The sequence below is a fragment of the Patella vulgata genome, chromosome 6 (assembly GCF_932274485.2).
Source record: "Patella vulgata chromosome 6, xgPatVulg1.2, whole genome shotgun sequence".
Classification (NCBI taxonomy): Eukaryota; Metazoa; Mollusca; class Gastropoda; family Patellidae; genus Patella; species Patella vulgata.
Window position 1 is genome coordinate 56,052,116 of NC_065884.2, and position 20,429 is coordinate 56,072,544.

Sequence of the window (20,429 nt, forward strand, 5' to 3'; positions counted from 1 at the left end):
TATTAACCCCGTTTCATTTCATAAGGAAATTGCATCGGTTTGAAAGGTTTCTTACAGGGGCGATATCACTCTTTACGTTTTTGGTTGATGACACAAAATTAAAACAAGTTTCTTTATTGTAAAATATTTATTCTTATAAAAATATTAATATATTGTTTTGCGTGGCATTGCATATAGCAAGTGGTCGAATCGTAAAACAATTAACAAAACATTCCACCACACATCCCCATAACAAAGGGGGAAAATAGGAGACGGGGGAGAAAAACAAAGAAGAATTCAAACCAACATACATAACCAAATAAATTAAACAAAGAAGAAAAAAGACAGAAACACATCAAAAAGAATCTGAAAAGAAAAACGAAAGAAAAATTGCCGATTAATTACATTACCGACAATACCATCTTATAAAGTTCTTTTTTTTTTTTTTAAATCGGCCCAGTTAGAATCGGGGCATTAATTTCCAGATCGGTTTTTATTTGTATAATCCTAAAGTGGCATTTATTAACTGAACACAACAGACAATTATATGAAAAACAATCACTGGTTGTTATTCATAGCCTATAGCACGTCGTTTGACAAGTATTTTCTTACCGTTTTCAAGTACAAATTATTGAAAACGACAAGATAATATTTGTCGAAACGTAGCCTCTATTAATACCAACAATCAGTGATTGCATTCCATATAAAGGTTTGTTATGGGTTCCAGTTGCTGGGCCCAAGGGACTGTGATTCAAACCCCACCAGATGCGCTGAGATCACATTTCTCGTTATTCGAATTCATTTCATTTCGTTTCATTTCTTTTTGTCCAATGATTTTTGAATAATATAAAATTACGATCGGGTGATAATGATAATAACAGTGTTTTATAAATGTTATTGGCGTAAAAAAATATAGATTATAGAAAAATAAAATAACAATACAAAATAACAATAATTTCCATTAAGTATCATCATATTATTATAACAATAAAAGTCATAATAATTAATAATAAAATTAATTTAGATTAGATCACGCCGTATAGAAATTTATTTATCAAAATTATTATTAACAATAAAATTCATTTCGATTATAACATACTCTAAAAATTATTTATCAAAATTTTTTATTAACAATAAAATATATCTAAACCATAACATTATATATATAAACAAATATTTATAATATTATTAATGTTAGTCTTAAAGGTAACATCGATTTACTATTCATATACTATAAAAAATAATAATTAATGCTGAGACAATATTTAAAGTCGCTGGTCATCATCTGTATTTCTCGGACAATATCTAACTTTTCACGGCAGAAAAACGCCAAAGTGAACTCAAATTTTTAACATTCAAATAAAAAACCAAAATCAACAGATTATCGCTTTATACTCCCTAAGTTTTGATTCTATGGGAATAAAAAGACAAAAAAATCAGTTATGATTATCATTGGCGCTGCCTTATTTTGATCACATCCCGTTTGTTGATAAAATTTTCTATTCATCATACCTTTGTAAATGTCACTGAACCATCTTTGGACTAAGAAACAAATTTAAATATATTTAAAGGACGATCAGAAACTTTAACAAACTTAACAAAATAAAAACAACTGATAATCTAAATACACACAAAAAAAAACAACAAAACAAACGGTAAACAAATAGATTTTACCTGTAGGCTTAAATGGTGGCCTGTAAATGGTCTTGATGTATTTAATTTATCACGCAAAATGTATTCCAAATATTGTTACCGTTCATTGAAGTCTCATACTGTATTTTCGATCAATCAATAATATTGAACACAATAAGGGACACAGTGCCATAAACAAAGGCATAATTTTGAATAAATTGGATTCTTTGAGTCGATCGAAATGCAGTTATGTATACCATATTTTTTTAAAAAATAGAATAAAATGGGTATAATTATGTTTTAATATAATGAATGTTCTATTCAAAACGCTTACTATGTAAATAATAATATATACAATTAAAACAATAAACATTAAGACTACCAACAGTAATATTAAAGGAGCTAAACCTCATTGCTTTAGGTCAAATTAAAGTACTTGATTTGCATAGTCTCGTTTGTTGTTTTGAATTGTGGCGGCGCAAGGTCTGTACGATTACAATTTTGTTTCGAAAGATGAAGCGAGATTAGGTTCGTTTACTAATTTAGGTTTAATTGTGTTTTACTGGTAGTGGAACAGCAAAATGGTTATGGCTTTATCTATTGGTGTAAAATCTTCAACAAACACAGATTTTCATGTACAAAAAACAAGTCCACATGTTTGGCTCAAATCACTGAGGTCTAGCCATTTTAAGACACTAGTTCGACCACATTAAATAACATAAATAGTGATAAATAATATAAAACATTCTACAATAAATTTAGCTCTGATCATTCGGGCATATATTGTTTCCGGTTCGACAAAAACGTATATGGTTTGGACAAAATACCCATTGTGTGTATAACTGTCTGGTTGTTCGCATATTATAGGAAATGATGTCCCAGTTCACCATTTAACAATGCATTCTGTATTTCTCAAATACAACGTGGAGGTTAATCCCCCCACCCCCCACACCAAATCTCAATGTCCCAATTAAAATTATATACAAATGTGGGCTATTTTGTTCAGACGACATTCGTTGTTTCGAACGGGAGTCAATACACGTAAATACAAACTGGTAAAATATATAATTTCTAAAAACTGAAATTAGATAATATGCCTCTCTTTTACATTCTTTCAAATTTATTTGGAATTGAAACAAAGTGTCGATCTTAATCTCTCTAACTTCGATTAAATATTCAATTATTTTTATTTATGGCAACGCAGAGGCATATCAACGTTTGTCCGCAGAAAAAAAGAGAATCCACAGTATTATTTAAAAGGCGTTATATAAAAACTGCCTTGTTGTAAAAGGGCAAACAAAGCTTAGACATTTACTACTGCCAAATGCCATGCAGTGTGCGACTACGTGTAGTGAGCTTAGCATTTAAGTTTGTGTATTTTGTCTTAAGTGCTACCGCGTTTAATTGAAACGGGTCTGTAAAGAGATTAGTTCTATGTCCTCTATGAAAATACATTATGATTCAATTAAAATTCGAGGCTGTTTAAAATTATGTAAAAAACTTTTTTTCCTTGTATCAATATTACAAGCTTTGTACTGAAAGAAAAGAGGATATTTGCAATCTCATTAAATTTATTCATTCCTGAAGAGATTTTCCTCATGTGACAATAAACTACCAAAGCTGATTCTAGAATTATCTAACTGGCGTGTTTTAAAAGATGATATGAAAAGGTATTCTTTAGAAGTCTTCGGTGAGCAATGACAAAAAATAAAGTTCTATTGGAAGTAATTTGAGCATACTTATATCGGTTGTATGAAAAATATTAGTCACGTAATTGCTGAGATACAAATGTTTATATTTTCAATTTAAGGATGGTAGATTTTATTTTTAAAGGAGTTTAATAGTTTTGAATATACACCAATCAAATAGGTTGGTACTTTAATAATGGATAAGTTTTATGTGGTATAATGAAAGATTAATTACATTTATTTCCTTGGTAAGAAATTGAGACCTTTAATCAACAGAAATTGAGACTAAAATATCCGAATTTTGAGATATAAGAGAAATTATGGTAGTTTTGAAAGAACGGACAACTGAGATACAGAAGCAGGTGACGACTTTATACTTCCATTTGGTTTCAAATGTGTGTCGTCTTAAAAACTGACTTGGAGGTTACTAGGGATAGTTTTATGTGTGAACATTGTGAAAAGTGAATCTTGTGTTCCGTGGTAAAATATTTGAAATGATCATCATGATATAAATTTGCCAATATAACTCGGACGTTTTTGTAACGTGGACGGTAATTAGTTTGGTGGGATAGTTTATTGGATGGATTAAGAATCGTGGTTTTTATAAAGGCTAGAATTTGTTTAGCCTTGATATATATGATTTGGCTTTACTGAAAACGTTGCTAAGATTAACGTAGAAATGTTACGGTCGAAACAACGGGAGCATCTCCTTTGAATGAATTTTTTTTTACCGTGGACGCTACCCTGCAAAAGGCAATTTAATGAGATCTAATAGGTTTACTAATCAGTCTCACGTTTCCTTCACATACTGGACTAAGCCTTTTATGTGGCTTCTCCGGCAAGTTTCTTAGGAAACACTTATCTGTGATATCACCCAAGGTGGAAGTGGACGTAAAACCCCCTACTTCCAGTTAAAAAATTTCCATTTTCATTGTTATACCCATGATTTTAACTTGAACCCTTTGAAGCCGTTGATCGTCATTTGAGTTATTTTAAATTCCTTGCAAACTAAATGCTAAAAGGAATAATTAGTCCAATAATGGCTTCATCCCATGACCTCTTTTTAATCGGATCAAATCAAAGCCAGGAGATTATCAACAATGTGTTTGTTGTAAATACCGAATCATCAATTTGAGTATGATTTAACGTTGATTAATCATTAAGAAATTAGATATGTCAGCAAAATGCAAATGACGATCACCGGCTTCAAGTCATTTCTTGAGTCCACTGGAATTTGTACACCGAAGTGTTTAGGATTGATTGTACTTAACATTTGGTTAGCACAGCGCCTTACATCATAATAGCAAGTAAAATTGTAGCCAATATTCTAATAAATTTCTTTCAATTTTGGTCATTAATTTCTCGACTTGAAATGTATACGAATAATTAATTAGTTGGTAAATTAATAAAATTAAAGTATCTCCACCAGGCTGTAAATTTACCAACCGTAAGAATTGGGACCAAATTTATAAACCAGTTTCTTTCCTATAACAGGTAGCAAGATCTTTCTACTGTAATAATACCTGAAATAAAGATAAGTTAAAATATACGTACAAAAGAGGTGTCGTAGACGCTATGTAACAAACTATAAGCCGCTTACCTACAAGGGGGCACTGTACCTGAGCGGTCAGAGTACTGAACTCTCGACCACAGGCGCCTGTAACGTGGAGAATCTCGTTTCCAGACGAGTTATTTCCCCCTGAATCGGATTCGGACGAGTTATTTTATAATCTCGCTCACTTAGTCACAGTTTAATATCGAACGTTCAGGTTTCCAATTTCAGCGTAGGCCGAGAAGAATCCATGGGAGGTGTTGAGGTCTATGTGTGTGCACATACCGTGAAAGGAAAACGATCTCTGATAGTTGTATAAGATTTAAAAAAAAAGATGAGACTGAACCATAGAAATACAAATTACCATTATGTTTGTCTTAAACTGACAGAAGTATTGTGTTGACGACACATTAAACACCATCCCATTCCTTCCCACTGATGGAGCCGCAATAATCCACTAAGAAAGGCACTGGCTCCTAACAATAAGGTCTCGGGTTCGCTTTCTTGGGATTTTTCGCCGTGTAATGCCAGATGGATTGATGAGATTATAAAACACAGTGTTGGTAATGAAAGGGGGCATGATACAAGCTCAGAAAGGAGACTATTGTACAAACATTTTTAGGTCATATCAAGCAAATATCAACTGAATGACCTACTACTATAATTCAAGAAGGGGCGGAACCTATGGGGACCCAAGGAGCTGAGGCCATTGAAGTTCCGACATTCTGAAATCATCATTGCAAATTACACATTGAGAAACTTGAAGCTCTTAAAGATAGATTCCCACGAAAATATTTAAATTGGTATTGCCCAATTGGTAGAGACACTCAGTCTTACTAGAAAAATACTGGATTCCCTGACAAACAACCATGGGGCGCCCACTAGCGGCGCTTCTAATAGCTAACGGCTGAGAACGCGGACACTTCCAGCAGACTCTGAGATTAAACGGCGAAAAAAAAATTGGCAAAGGATAACCCAAGATTATACGGAGGCTTCGATATTTATGGCAAATGATCAGCGACTAACGACAAATACAAGCTATAAATTGATTCTCCCTCAATCAAGTCACGTGACAAACAAGGCGGTTTAAATAGATTCTTGTTGCATGGGTAATGTTTTGAGAGGGATTTGATGAAAACCGGTTATTAGTTAGAATATATTTTAGTCCAAATATATCATCAAATCACACAGTTTGTACACAGTCCGACTAGCTGGCGCTACCCTTGGAACTATATGCATGGACATTACCGAGATACTTATCAGCCCAAACAGATTCTGACTAGGGATAAACATCTAAATTATGACATGCCTTTAAAAACCGCACCAATACAATTTACTGAAAGGGTTATCAGTTGTCTTCCTTAAAGTGTAGTTCGTGACGAGCATTGTAAATAATATAATTTAGGATCACGAAACAAAAACTAAAGGGTTGACTGATCTGTCTAGGTACGCTGACCTACTTATTAACAACAACCACAGGGACGCCTCGTCGCTATCAACTTGTGTTATCGGTTATTAAATAAATGTTAGAAAAATATGAATTATTCATCTTCAAGCCAAATGTATCTAGTATAGTGGGTGACATCGTAAATAACGGAATTTAAGATAACGAAACAAAAACTAACGGGTTTACTGTTCTGTGGTACGCTGAACTTAGCTATTTATTAACAATCACCACAGGGACGCCTGGTCTCTATCCATTTGTGTTATTGGTTATTAAAATACATTATGGGAGATTTGATAAATAGCTGGCAGTTTTCACTAAAATAGTTAAAAACTAGATAATGTTAAGAGAATTTGCTGAAAATTTCAGTCAAATTGATCCACTCTGAACCGAGCCTCGATCATCATTACTAAAGTCGGCACGATAAAAAAAAACATAGTCTCGATTATCCACTTCATGATTAAATCATGAATGAAAGTTCTGTCTTTTAAACCAACAGGTTTGACGAAGTTTTGATTTTTAAACCAACAGGTTTGACGAAGTTTTTATTTTTAAACCAGAGGTTTTGCTGGAGTTTTGATCTTTGAGTCGAAATGTAAACGAAAAGAAAACCCGCGAAACGTATTTGAAATTCGATTGCGTTCTTCTATGTGTCAGAATGAACTACCCAATCAAGTATCGGTCCTGTACCGTATTCAAAAATCTTCATAAATTTGAGCTTAACTGAGAAGAAACTTCATAAATTAAAATCAAACAATTCAGAATGTCGACAGCGACCTTCCTACTAACCAACTGGGCATTCCCTCCGAATTTTTTAAAACAATACTGTTAAAACCCTGACCAGCATAGCATTCACAAGAATCGGCGCGCCGACGGACGAGAATGACGACAATATCCATGATTTCTTAAAGAAATCTATTTGCACACAATCGAATCTGTTCAGGTCTCATTTTCTTACCTCATGGCTCGACTCAACTTTTCATATGTCATATTATGATTGTTCTTCCGGTTACCCCATAATAGTGCCACTGCCTTTGATTGGTTGAATCTGAAAAGACCGTTTCTACGGTCAACCCATTCAGCCAATGAAGGGTTGTATTTTGGATTGAGTAATAACCCTCGAATGAACTCCCATAATCTTTCTGATCTTTGACCTACAACGATTACAAGTTAATAGAAAAAACATATGAGCTTCAGCAGTAAATTCCGGACAGCAGTAGTCCGTCTCATTAAAATGATACCAATATTTCAGTTGATTTTATTTGGAGAGAGAAGAGGAATGGATTAACGTCCACTAGACACAAACTAGATCATTTCTGGATTAAACTATGTTTCAATGTTTTTGCAATAATTCGCTTGCGCGTAGGGGTCTTTTAGGAGTGGGAGAAAACCGGAAAACCCGAAGAGAACCAAGGCGGTTGGACAGGCAACCCTACTCCTTGTCGCGTACAAGCGGGGAATCGAAACTACGCCACTTGACTCCGTGCCAGACTTCAAGGTCAAGGGAATTATTATTCAATGGTCACTGGCTCAGTACATAATATCACGTCTTAATTAGGTTGATCCGAGGTAAGACAGAATACAAACCCGGAGAAAACCCATGAGGATGGACGGCCGATCCTACTCTTTGTCACGTACAACCGCGGAATCGAAACCATGCCAGTTGACTCAATGACAGACCTTATGATTCAACGCGCACGCTCTAACCCCCCCCCTCCGTTTAATGTTCTACTTTTCTGTAGCTAAAGAAGACGCGCATAAACCATACAGTGTGCTTTGAGCGAACTTTTGCTTGGACAGCTTATTTCGAATTCCAACTGTCATGGGTTCTTTACGTGCACGTAAATGGGGCCTCGGGGTTTCGTCTCATTCGCGGGACTAGACACTTCCTAGTCAGGCCCCGTTGGAAATGTATTACAGGTAGGATTCTTGAAATAATTTTCGGCGAGTTCGGCTGTACACCTTTGAATTTAGTCAAGCTTAAATTTTGTTTGTCCACACAACATATATTAATTGAAGCTTGTAACGCATTTCCGGCCACCATTTAAATTATTGTATTCATACGCTATTTACCTTTTTTGTTGGTGTCTTTGTGATATGTGGTTTTGTTACTGATCCAATGTTTACAGTCTTTAGTTACTGAAAGACATAAAATAAAGTAGACTTTTATACTTCAAAATATAACGTCAACATTGTCGGAGTTTCACATTTTATTTCTTATATGGATTTAATCTGGGTGATTTTACATGGATATTTACCTGATCTGGATTGGTTGGAGCTTTCTCGATGGAATTGTGTTCGTATAACTGATTCATCTGGGACTAAAGACATTGTTCAACTCCAGAGGGAGAGAGAGAGAAATGGGGTTTAAAGTCCACTCGACACAAACTAGGTCATTTCGGGACTAACATATGGTTTAACTTTATTTCAATAATTCGCTTGCGCATAGGGGTCTTTAGCAGTGGGAGGAAACCGGAACCCGGAGAAAACCCACGAGGTTGGACAGGCGACCCTACTCCTTGTCACGTACAACCGGGGATTCGAAACCACGCCAGTCGACTCAATGACAGACTTTATGATACAGCGCGCGCACGCTAACCATTCAGCCATCCAACACCCCGGGACCATGCGTGTTGTAACATTCGATGCAATGGAATTATAAAGGTCAGTCATCTACACAAAGTTAGAAGAAGGCTTTCGCGTTACCCCCGTGAAACAGAATCAAGTGGATATTGGAGGAAGGACGTTCAAATGTGAAGTTTGTGTTCAAATGGTGTTCAACATCCTGCTGTTCGGCAAGGAAGGACATTCAAAATAAATCCAATGACTAAAGCATAGTTGATCTATAGTTACTGAAATGAATGTAAATATCCTAGCATCGGGTTGAATATTAGTAAGGAAAAGGTGGTAACGGTGTGACATTTAATCCGCATTGTTGCAAACGATGTCTGAGAAATTCAAAGTGGATTCTAAGGCTGCGGCCATAAATTTCAAATGGGAAAAGCTTCGATGGGTAGGGTAAAAGAAAAACACCAACACGATGTCGATGGCACATTAATATTTTTATTGAAAAGGTGGCATTGACACGATGAGTGAATCTAAGGTTTCGTCTATTTTATTATTTCTTTTGCATTTAAGGAAAACACTGGATTAGGAGATTGAAGCCTAAATAGGTTGCTTGAAACATTTGCACTATTATGAACCCTTAAAATGAATTGTGTTGGAAACATCTTTGAATGATCTCTCACAACAAAATCTCTAGAGCGTATACATAATAATCTGCGCTGTTAACAACACTAGAAATTAACCTGAAGTTATGACAGACGTTTCATACTGGTCCTTTTATAAAAATATTTCCGTGTAAAATTGTGTATCAATCGAATCACAATAGAGACTTAGGGGGTTAAAGAAGATCAGGTATAATAAAATTATAACTTATGCGTAACCGCAGTAATAAATGAAATATCTTTGTACGAAAAATAACTATAGACATACAAAGAGTGATTGGGTCTCATAATTATCAACCGTTCAGCTTTTGATGAAAGAAAGAGAGAGAGACAGAGAGAGAGAGAGAGGGGGGAGAGGGGGGAAACAAATGAGGTTGGACATAATAATATTCACACAAAAACAATATAAAATATACTTAAAGGAGCTAAATCGCTAATACTTTGGGCCTAGAAATTGGCACAAATGGGTCGCAACACATATATTGATGCAATATGAATTTATATAAACTGTTTAACATTCAATCGTTTCCGTTTTACTGTGAATTGTCATCAGTTATGTTTGGCGAAATACGCCAGAAGTCTCAACCGAAAGACAGTTTCTAGCGTCTTGTTATTCCAGTCAACACCGATAGTAGATATTGCGCATGTTCTCCAAGTAAGAATATGGCATCACCGTTTGACATGACTTGTGGAATATGTCTAGCCTCATTCTTTGAGCACCTTGTTACAAATGGCGCTGAAACTCATTATAGTACACGATTCGTGTACCAATGGTAAAATGTTTATTTTGTCTTAAATATTGGATATCAGAAGCCCATCCTTTCCAGGTAAGACCACAACACCAATGCTGATTTAAATTGCAAAATAATTCGTGTTTTCAATGTCGAAGATTTTGGATGATATTGAGTTACAGGCTTAACTACTTTAAAGGAGCTAAATCGCTAATATTTGAGAACTAGAAATTGACACAAATGGACCACAACGCATATAATAATGTAATATGAAAGTATATAAACTGATTTACATTCAATCGTTTCCGTTTTTACTCTAATTTCAAATCATTAATGTTCGGCGAAATACGCGAGAAGTCTCAATCGAATGGCAATCTCTAGCTTCTGGTTATTCCAGTCTACACCGTTAGTATCTATTGCGCATGCTCTCTAGATAAGAATATGACATCACACTTTGACATGGCGCTGACTGTGGGGTGTGTTTCCACTTAGCCGGCAGACTGTTAATCCTTTGATTGATCTTAAAACTATAGTCTGTTTAAAAGTAGTCACTCAAGAACTGTTCACTAGTGTTCAGCGTTAATGAGCTCTTAATCCCTCTTAATAAAATTTATTAACCAACTAATTAATGACATTTTGAACATTTTGGTGGTACCAAAAGGCCTCGAGTTAAGAAATATCGACAACTTGATACAAGAATTGAACATTTGAAAACACAGTTATTAAATGGCTCTTTAAGTGTAAATCGGTATCGAACAAATATTTCCTATTTAGTGGGGCTGTAAAATGATTGTTATGTTGTAAGGCATTTATTTATAAATTTAGAATGCTATTTAATAAAGTTAAATGTGTAAATAGTAATGCATTTTTATTTGTGTAAATCATTTAATGTTATTTAATAAATATTAAATTTGTTAAAATCACTATATTTTTATATGTGTAAGCTATTTAATGTTATTTAATAAAAGTTAAATTTGTTAAAATCAATACAGTTTTAGCCTTAAAAAAGATATGGACTATAGTTAATAACACCATTGTTCTAGGATTAACTCTGGATTAGCGGCAAAATTTGACATCAAAGCCTGCCGGCTAAGTGAGAACACCCCGACTGTGGGTGATATTGAGTTAAAGACTAAATCATCTTTAATTAATCTTACATCACGATCGTCAAAGGAATACTTCCGCCCTATCCTATACATACCAAAATATACTTAAATCAATTGTAATAATTCTTAAAGATGCATTATGTATGGTTTAGATAAAGAGCTGTGGTCGTCCTTACTATAATAGTTCAAAAATATATAATGAAAAATGTATATGATAAAAATATCATTCAAATTAATTTTTTCTGGGCGATGTTATAACTGTTTGAATATGTACACTGTAACAAAGATTGTTTATTATCGTAGCAAGGGTACTTTAAAACCGAGATTATCCATTTTATCTTTAAATTCTTGAATCGCGCGGGTGTTCAAATCCATTTGATGCCCTAGAGAATGAATAATAGTTTTTTCAGGCGACTAAATGTCTAACTAATAATTTATATGACATTTGAAGCTAAAATAAAGACCTGCAATAGAAAGATTTAGCTCTTACATAATGCATCTTTAAATCCCATTTGTCAAAGGAATACTTCCGCCCAAGAATTTAAACATATCATTATACCCACACAACAAATATACTTAAATCACGTGTAATAATTCTAAACTGACGATCGACGAAGGGATACTTCCACTAAGACATATATAGAATGAACTGGGGTTTAACGTCCTACTGTTCTGCTCTGACTGTGCTAATGGAGACGGGGACATATATATGAGAAACTGTCACGTGTTTTCTTTTTAGTAATCATTAGAATTAAATTTTATGATCGTCTGATACATTTGCCAGTTATATTAAATTACTATTTATATATTTAATTAAATATTAGAGAGGATGCCCCTGTTTATTATTAAGAGTAAATCTCTCCTGATAAAAATGATAACGCAACAAATATACGATATACTTAAATCATGCGTAATAATTCTTAACTGACGATCGACGAAGGAATACTTCCACTTTTAAAATATATATATATATATAGAGAGAGAGAGAAAGTGTCACGGTTTTCTTTTTAGTAATCATTAGAATTAAATTTTATGGTCGTCTGATCACTTTATTGTTTATTGAAATACATTAAAATATTACGTATAGCCAACAAAGATTAATAGTGCTCTATTAAATATTATAGAAGATTTCCCTGTTTATTATTAAGATTAAATCTCTCCTGATAAAAATGATAATGACGCAATGAGGAAAGTCGATTTTATTGTTACACGAAATCGAGGCTGCGATAGTAAAATTGCTTTATTTGGTAATGTCTACGATAGCTGTAGCCTTATTAGCATATTTAAAGGAAGTGTAGGATTTTATAAAACCAATGTGTCAATACAATGTGTCAGTTCTTTTGAACAATTCAATGCTCCACCCTCTTGGCTTTTCTGTTGGCATATTTTGTAGAAATTTTGGATGTACACCCCAACCTGTTCTTAGAGAGTCTCGTGGATATAAAAACTAAAAAAAATAATAGTAATTATGTTGCACTGGATTTGATATTTCCCGTATGACCTACATTGTCCGTGTATTGTTTTGTTTTGTTTAGCGAGCTTAATTAGTTGTTTTCTTGGTAATATTTGGCCAATCTGTTTCACAGAGAATTACGAAAGTCTTCTAATATCTCTGTTAAAGATGACTGCCTTCAACACGTGACGTCTCATCACGCGGCGTCAATCATTGGCTCAATGACGCGTGCATTGTTTACATAAGACCTTAATGATTCGGGCAGAATAGAGCCTTTTTAATACCCATTTACACTAAAAAGAAAATAATCTTTACCTACACATACGTCAAATGTCTGTATTTATTTTTCTCATACATAAAAAAAAATGCTTTAGAATTTAATTTGTCGGAGGAAAAAAAGTTAATATTTGTGGCTCATTAAGTCGCATCGATGTCATCTTATCAGTGATAGTCGCGGCCCAGCGAATATTCACAGCTGATCAGTGTGATATTTGGCATGTGTCATGAAGCAATTTTTTTTAAAACTCACCTGTATCTTCTTCTCGCAGGCTATCTGGATCAAATGGATACCAGTGTCCATGAACATCGGCACCACATTCTTCACTTACTGACGTACAACCAATTATTTTTGGTGGGAACGGTTCAACTAAGATAGATAAAACGTATAATAGGGTTTTAGAAAGTTTCATACTTGTAAGAAGCATTTTTAATGTATTGTAAATATCAATATTCATGGAAAATTTGACTTTATAATATTCTAATTGCACACTGCATCCAATGACTAGAAATCTCAGAAACGTATTAAGTCGCCTGTGCTTTCATAATTAGGGGTTCGCACTGCGTAGCTTGTGTGAAACACTTTTGTGTTTGTTAGGATTCATGAATAGCTGACGGAAGTGACCCCAAAATGGAGCCCTGCTGTAATCCATCTGTAATAATTAACTGAACTTTACTCAAAGATACAATAATATACGCTTGTGTTTGTAACGTTTGATAGAGAGTTAGCAGGGCCATTAAAACGTTACGACGGTAACGATGATTTGCTTCTATGTCATTTTTCTCTCTTTTTGTTTTCGCAAAGCTATATTTCCTAATGTTAATATCTGTTAAAGATACATTACGGGAGATTTGATAAAGAGCTGGCATTTCTCACTATAATAGTTAAACTAGATCACGTTAAGGGAATTTGCTGAAAATTTCAGTCAAATTGATCCATTCTGGACCGAGAATTTAGCGATTGAATTTTCGGCCAAGTCTCGATCATCATTACTAAAATCGGTACGATAAAATACATAGTCTCGATTATCCATTTCTTGGTTTAATCATGAATGAGCGTAGAGCAGCAGATCGGATCCTAATCAAATCACAGGCTAGCGATGCCATCTAGAGTTGATTATCGTCTGGATAAGTTAATTAATGTCTAATTAATAATTTGTATAACATTTCAGGCCTAAAGAAAAACCTGCGATGGGAAGATTTAGCTCTTACATAATGTATGTTTAAGTAGAATCTACCTGAATTAAGTAAATCTTGTGCATCTACATGTCCATCTGACACTGGTTTCAATAGTTCTGCTAAATCTAAAATTAACATTTTAAAACTTGTTATGTGTTATGGATAATAATACTCGAATTATACACAATCAATATGATTATACCGATGCAGTCTTTACAAAACAATATTAATAGTTTTAAAATACTAAAGTAGGTGTGTATAGAAGTAATTAAACTAATGTTTACGAAATAAAAATAAAATGTGGTTTAATACCGTTCTGCATCGATTAATGAAGACGGGCATGCGCCATACAGTGTTCTATGAGAGACGTTTTGCCTGGACAATGGCGCTTCGGCCTACTCTTATATCGAATTCCAATTGCCAATGGATCTTTTACTTTTACGTGTACGCCAATGCGTACACGGAACCTGGTATTTCGTCACATCCGAACGACTATAGGTTGTCTTTTGCCAGGCCCTCCGTCCTGTCCCACCATTGATAAATAAGGGCGAAGCACACCGGAAACCCCGGGACCTCCAGGTTAGCGAGCCAACGTCTTACTCTCCGAGTCACCTAGCTAAATTGGGAGCTCTAGCAAAATATAAATAATTTTCTTTCACAAACGCCATGTCCATTCCTTTACTCATCTAGGTTCAACAAATTATGGCCTGGTCTTAATGACAAATAAACGAATAATAACTGATGCAATCGGCGAGATGAACCGTACGTAATACTGTTTTTATGCTCACATACCTTTTGAAAATTCACTTAAGAGATTTTCGCTGACGAATTATTTTCGTGAAAGGGATAAAATATATACCTGGTGTTGTAGGGTCTTTGTAATTCTGAAAGCATCCATGTTTATCTGAGAAGTAGTCGTTGTTGTTGTTATAATCTAAATGGAGATAACAATCAGTCAAATATTAAACATGGAGATAACAATTAGTCAAATTTCAAATGTCAAATTTTAAACAATCAGTCAAATTTGAAACCTGGAGATAAGAAATATAGCAGTGTTTCAGATATCACAGATAATATTTTCACAGCTTAATTGCGAAAGTTCAGTGTAGCCAAAACAAAATGATGACCTCTCATATAAGGTGCCTGAAAGAGTGCGATCATAGGCTAAAAGGGGATTTAACACCCACTCTACGCAAAATAGGTGATTTAGGGACTAAAATATAGTGTAATTTTATTTCAAAAATTCGATTGCGAGTATGGCTTTTTATCAGTTGGAGGACCCATAACAAACACAGAGGATGAACAAGTGACTCGACCCCTTGCCATGTGGGCACCCGACTCAATCATAGACCCCCCCCCCCTCGCCTGCTTCAGATTAATTATTAAATATCAATATTTTATCAATGGTCTCACCATCATAGATGAAAGCTGTGTTGATGGAAGATGGAGAACTACTTGGGGAGTCACCATCTGATTCAATATGGTGGTGTAGATAAGAATCTGTAATTAATGAAATGATTAGAATCAGTACAACCGCCTACGTCTGACCAAAGCTATAATGGTTTGAAAATAGATAACGAAAAATGAATACATTGAAAATGTCAGTGTCAAATTACTTTATTCTTAGCAAAGTTATCAGTGTTTGAACTTTTAATACAATGTAGCGTAGATTGATTATTATCGTAGCAACGGTACTTGACAATCCAGACTACGTCTCGATTATCCATTTTATCGTTATATTTATAAATCTTGAGGGTGTTCTAATCCATTTACATCTCGGCCAACCGATGGTCTATAGAGTTGACTATATGCTTGTCGTCTGAATAATAGTTAATACATTTGAAGCCAAAATAAAAACCCGCAATAGGCAGATATAGCTCTTACATAATGCATCAAAAATTCAAATTAAAAACGCAAAGAACAGATTTTAAATTCACATTGATTTGGGAGTAGCGAGATGCACTCTGTTTTATCGTACTTCTTTAATAAACGTAATATGGCCAGACGTTGATCTGGTTGTGCATCTTCAGAACCAATACAGAAAATCGTATTATGACCAGATGGGGACCTGGTTGTACTTCTTAAGTACCAAATCGAAAAATGTCCATTACCTCCTGTCCATGATGGTGGGGAACAGGTTGGGTCAGAATCTGTGAAGGAAGAACCCATGCTATGATTGGTAGAATCTTGGTAGAAAGACTGTTGATATTCAGATTGGCAATCTAAAAATTAGATTAATTTGTCAAATATAAGTAAAATGATATATGAAATAAAGAAAAGAGAACCTGACCAAACACCAAGCAATGGACAGGGAAACAGTAGAAGTTAGAATATAAAGAGAAATAAGGAAGAATTATAATTTAAGGCATAAAGAGGACGCGATTGGACATAAAAAGAAAGGAGGGGATAAAGGGGCAACGAGTTGGGACATGACGAGAAGGGATGACGAGGTGAGACATAAAAGACAGTGGAAGCCCTACTACCAGCCCTCTTTAGAAATTTAGAAATTCCCATAAGCCTCGGTCATCATTACTAAAGTCAGTACGATAAACAGCATAGTCTCGATTATCCATTTAATTGTTTAATCGAGAAGGAAAGTTATGCAGTAAATCGGCTTACAATCCACTAAAGATAGCAGGCTAGCGCTGCCATCTAGAGTTGATTATGTTCTGGATAAGTTAATTAATGTCTAATTAATAATTTAGATAACATTTCAGGCCTAAAGAAAGACCTCAAAATAGACAGATTTAGCTCTTGCATAATGTATGTTTAAGGAAATATACGTGGTAATACAACTTGATCGTTCTTCTATCCCCATGCTACGACTGGCTCTCATGCAAGTTTCTTAGAAAACACTTGTCGGTGATATCATCCTGGAGGAAGTAAGTGCTAAGCTTGACAACAACAACAAAAAACACAGTTGAGGAAGCAAATGGAGGCAATTATGATATACTGAATTGAAAGGCTATTCCGACGGTGTGTGTGTGTTTATTTCGTTTCGGTTTTTTATAGTTCAAAATGTCGTTTGTATAAAAAAACGAAACGAAATATAGATCTGTATTTTAATCAGTTGTGGGGTGCAACTGGAAAAAGAACGAAACAAGATGTGGTAGAATATAATGGAAGGTGGATAGGACGAGTGAAAAAATAATATATAAACATATTTACCAAAGATGAATACATTGTCTGTAGGATAATATATCTGTTGAAAAGCATTCATTTTATTGTGGATGTTTTTCCTAGATTCTAAATAAAGTAAATTTCAATAAGCTATGAATAAGAAGTCAGTGAATGTTTGTTATGATTTATTGCTATTAGTATATCCTTAACAAGTACGAGTTGCTAATTTGAGCATTAAACAACCATGTCCGAATCATAAAAGATGCATTATGTAAGAGCTAAATCTGTCTTTTGCAGGTCTTTCGTTTGACCTTAAATGTTATATAAATTATTAATTAGATAATCAATTTTCTAGAGCATCGGATGATCGCGATTTTCAACTGATTGAAACAAGATCGCCATTTAATGATTTAATTCAAAAATGGATAATCGAGACTTTGATAGTCGACCAGGCTATACGAACTATATTATAAAGGCTGCAGAGTCTGATAACCTCGTCCAGAAACAAGTAGTCTGACTAAAATTATCAATATAGTATTCATTTTCATTATTTATTTTGAACTATTCGAACAATAACGGTCAGCTCTTTATCTAAATCTTACATAATCCATCTTTAAGTAATGTTTCAAATTTCATATTACTAGACCGTAACCCAATCTAACATCGCTTGTTGACAATGGGTGAGATGCTTTTAGGTTGATAGTTTTTATTTTATCTTATACTAATTCGAAATTTGTAAAATTAGAATGTCAGGAGTTCGAACCTCTTTATAATGATATGATTTGCTCCTGAAATATTTCCGTGTTTTGATATTCGGTTGAGATAGGTTATCTGCTAGTATATTTGATTGTTACCTGTTGGTGGTTGAAGTTCATGGTATACAGGTTCACCACAGACAATATCTGCTGTGTAAGACATCATGTTACATACACATAGAAATAAATAGACGATCCTGAAATATTAATAATAAAAAATTGAAATGAAATGGGGTTTAGCGTCCTACTTTTCTGTTCTGACTGGGGTAATGAAAGCGGGCGCTAAGGCCTACTCTTATATCGAATTTACACTGTCAAGGGTTCTTTTATGTGCAAGCTAACGTGTACACATGACCATAATTTTTCATCCCTTCCGAACGACTATATTTTGTCCCTTGCCAGGTCCTGCGCCCAGCATCAGTGGGAAATCTCGATGAACTTTCTCGGCCAACACCGGGGACGAACACGGGAGTTCCGGGGTTAGCGAGCCAACGTCTTACTCACTTATCCACCACGGCTCCCATAATAATAGAAAAAAACGTGTATAATATTTAAAAAAAGTTACAGAAAAAAGTTTAAGATATCAGAAATCCTGTACTGTAAATAAAATGAGTGACAATTAAACATAAATATATATTTGTCACCGAGGTCTGTGGTGATGTTATCCTATTAAAATCGAATAATAGACACTTTGAAAAAAGAAATTCTCAGGCCGTGGTAAATCTGCTCATCGCATTTTTTTTCAAGGAATGTTTGTATCAAATAAACAAATCAAACACAATTTGAGTGATTCTAGTTACATTAGTGATTCATTTTCTTCCAATATATTTGTTGTTTAAAGTAGTTGTTATTTTGAAGTAAATTTAGTAGAATCTTAGCGATTTTTAAAAGTATTAAAATATATCGATTTCTTTTACTGTTACCAGTATTAACCAGTTTAAAAATATTTTGATTTATTTCGAACAAAAATATTGCTGATACTTTCAAGACTTATTAATATTTGAAGACAAACGTATTAAATTAAAACACTTTTAAATCACCAAAATTAAAGTGAATAACATAATTAGTTGACAGTGATTGTGGAGCAGGTATGTATGTTCTTAAATGAAAGTTAAATTTTGTTTTATCATTCTATTTTAAACTAACAAAAACAAAACTAATAGGTAATTTATTGAATACGATATTTCGATATTAAAAAATGTACAAAATTACACGTACAAATTGTTCATATCAATATTAAATCAATAATTTTTTTTTTTAATTACAAATAGACGAAATAGAAATGTAAACCATTTTCTTTTAAATAGAAAAGGTGTTTGTATTTGGTCTGTTATGCGATGTTAACTTTACAATTAATGGTTATTTAAAAATAAATAATGATCAATAAATCGACTGTATAAAATCAGTTGTAATATGCAAATAAATATGTGAGTATATGCTGAAAACTTAAAACATATTAAAATTAAAAAAAAAAAAAAAATAAAGTGTATTATTTAAGCACAGTTGTTTGTTGGATTTTTTTTTCAATAAACGTTACCAAAATTTATTTTGTAATCTACAAATAAAAAATAATAATAATAATATAAAAATAAAACGACCTTTTGCGTGGAAATAAATCCATAGGAAATACATTGGACAACTTCCAAAAAAAGTGAATACACAACTATTTTCTGAATCGGTGTATATTAAGTTTAAAATGGAGCATTTTAACATTAAATAATTTCTTCGAGAAATATTTACAACAATCAGATACCAGACAGAATTATATCTTTGATGAAAAAATAAATATTAAAGAAAGTATTAGGAAAAACTTAAAACTATGAGGAAAAGTGATAATTAATGAGGAAAAAAATGAAATAAGGAAAATAAAATAACGTTTGAGTTAATATTGAGACAATTATTTACAACTATTCATTTTATACCAAAAATATAGAAATATCATCTCTGATTTAAACTCAAGATTTAAATCGAATTTTTAAATAGCAAGATTACATTACCTTTCAACGTTACCCGCCGTCTTGCCTAGCTCCCGCCAAATTGCTGCTCGCTAAAAACGTGCCCAGATTATATCATGCAGAGGGGTCTAATATCCAGGCACGTAATGTGTCAATCACTGCTTTAAAGAGCCCTAAGACCGCCCTGTTCATAACGCGCATTGCGCGTGCGGAAGCTAGCATCCCGGTAGTAGTGTAATTTACGTGAATATTTGAGGGGAATCCCCCGCGTTAGCCCAGTTAATTCAGGTTAATTTACATGTCAATAATATTACACGTGATGACGTGATGAT

The 20,429-nt window shown here is 33.9% G+C and overlaps 1 protein-coding gene across 1 annotated transcript; it reads right to left on the bottom strand.

Moving 5' to 3' along the window:
* Positions 1-157: 157 nt before the first annotated feature.
* Positions 158-20,200, bottom strand: LOC126825213 (ETS translocation variant 4). The gene is made up of 11 exons (XM_050554776.2): positions 20,140-20,200; positions 18,242-18,339; positions 17,436-17,513; positions 16,379-16,489; positions 15,681-15,767; positions 15,127-15,201; positions 14,327-14,392; positions 13,342-13,458; positions 8,369-8,434; positions 7,254-7,449; positions 158-4,822 (listed from the first exon to the last, which is right to left on the bottom strand). The coding sequence occupies exons 2-11, from the start codon at positions 18,306-18,308 to the stop codon at positions 4,738-4,740; spliced, it is 948 nt and encodes a 315-aa protein (XP_050410733.1). The 5' UTR covers positions 18,309-18,339; positions 20,140-20,200; the 3' UTR covers positions 158-4,737.
* Between the last annotated feature and the right edge of the window lie 229 nt (positions 20,201-20,429).

Coding starts and splice junctions, on each gene's coding strand:
- LOC126825213 (XM_050554776.2), bottom strand. CDS start 18,308: ATGATGTCTTACACAGCAGATATTGTCTGTGGTGAACCTGTATACCAT. Junction 14,393..15,126: donor CAAAGACCCTACAACACCAG/GTATATATTTTA, acceptor TGTTAATTTTAG/ATTTAGCAGAACTATTGAAA. Junction 13,459..14,326: donor ACAAGATTTACTTAATTCAG/GTAGATTCTACT, acceptor TATCTATCTTAG/TTGAACCGTTCCCACCAAAA.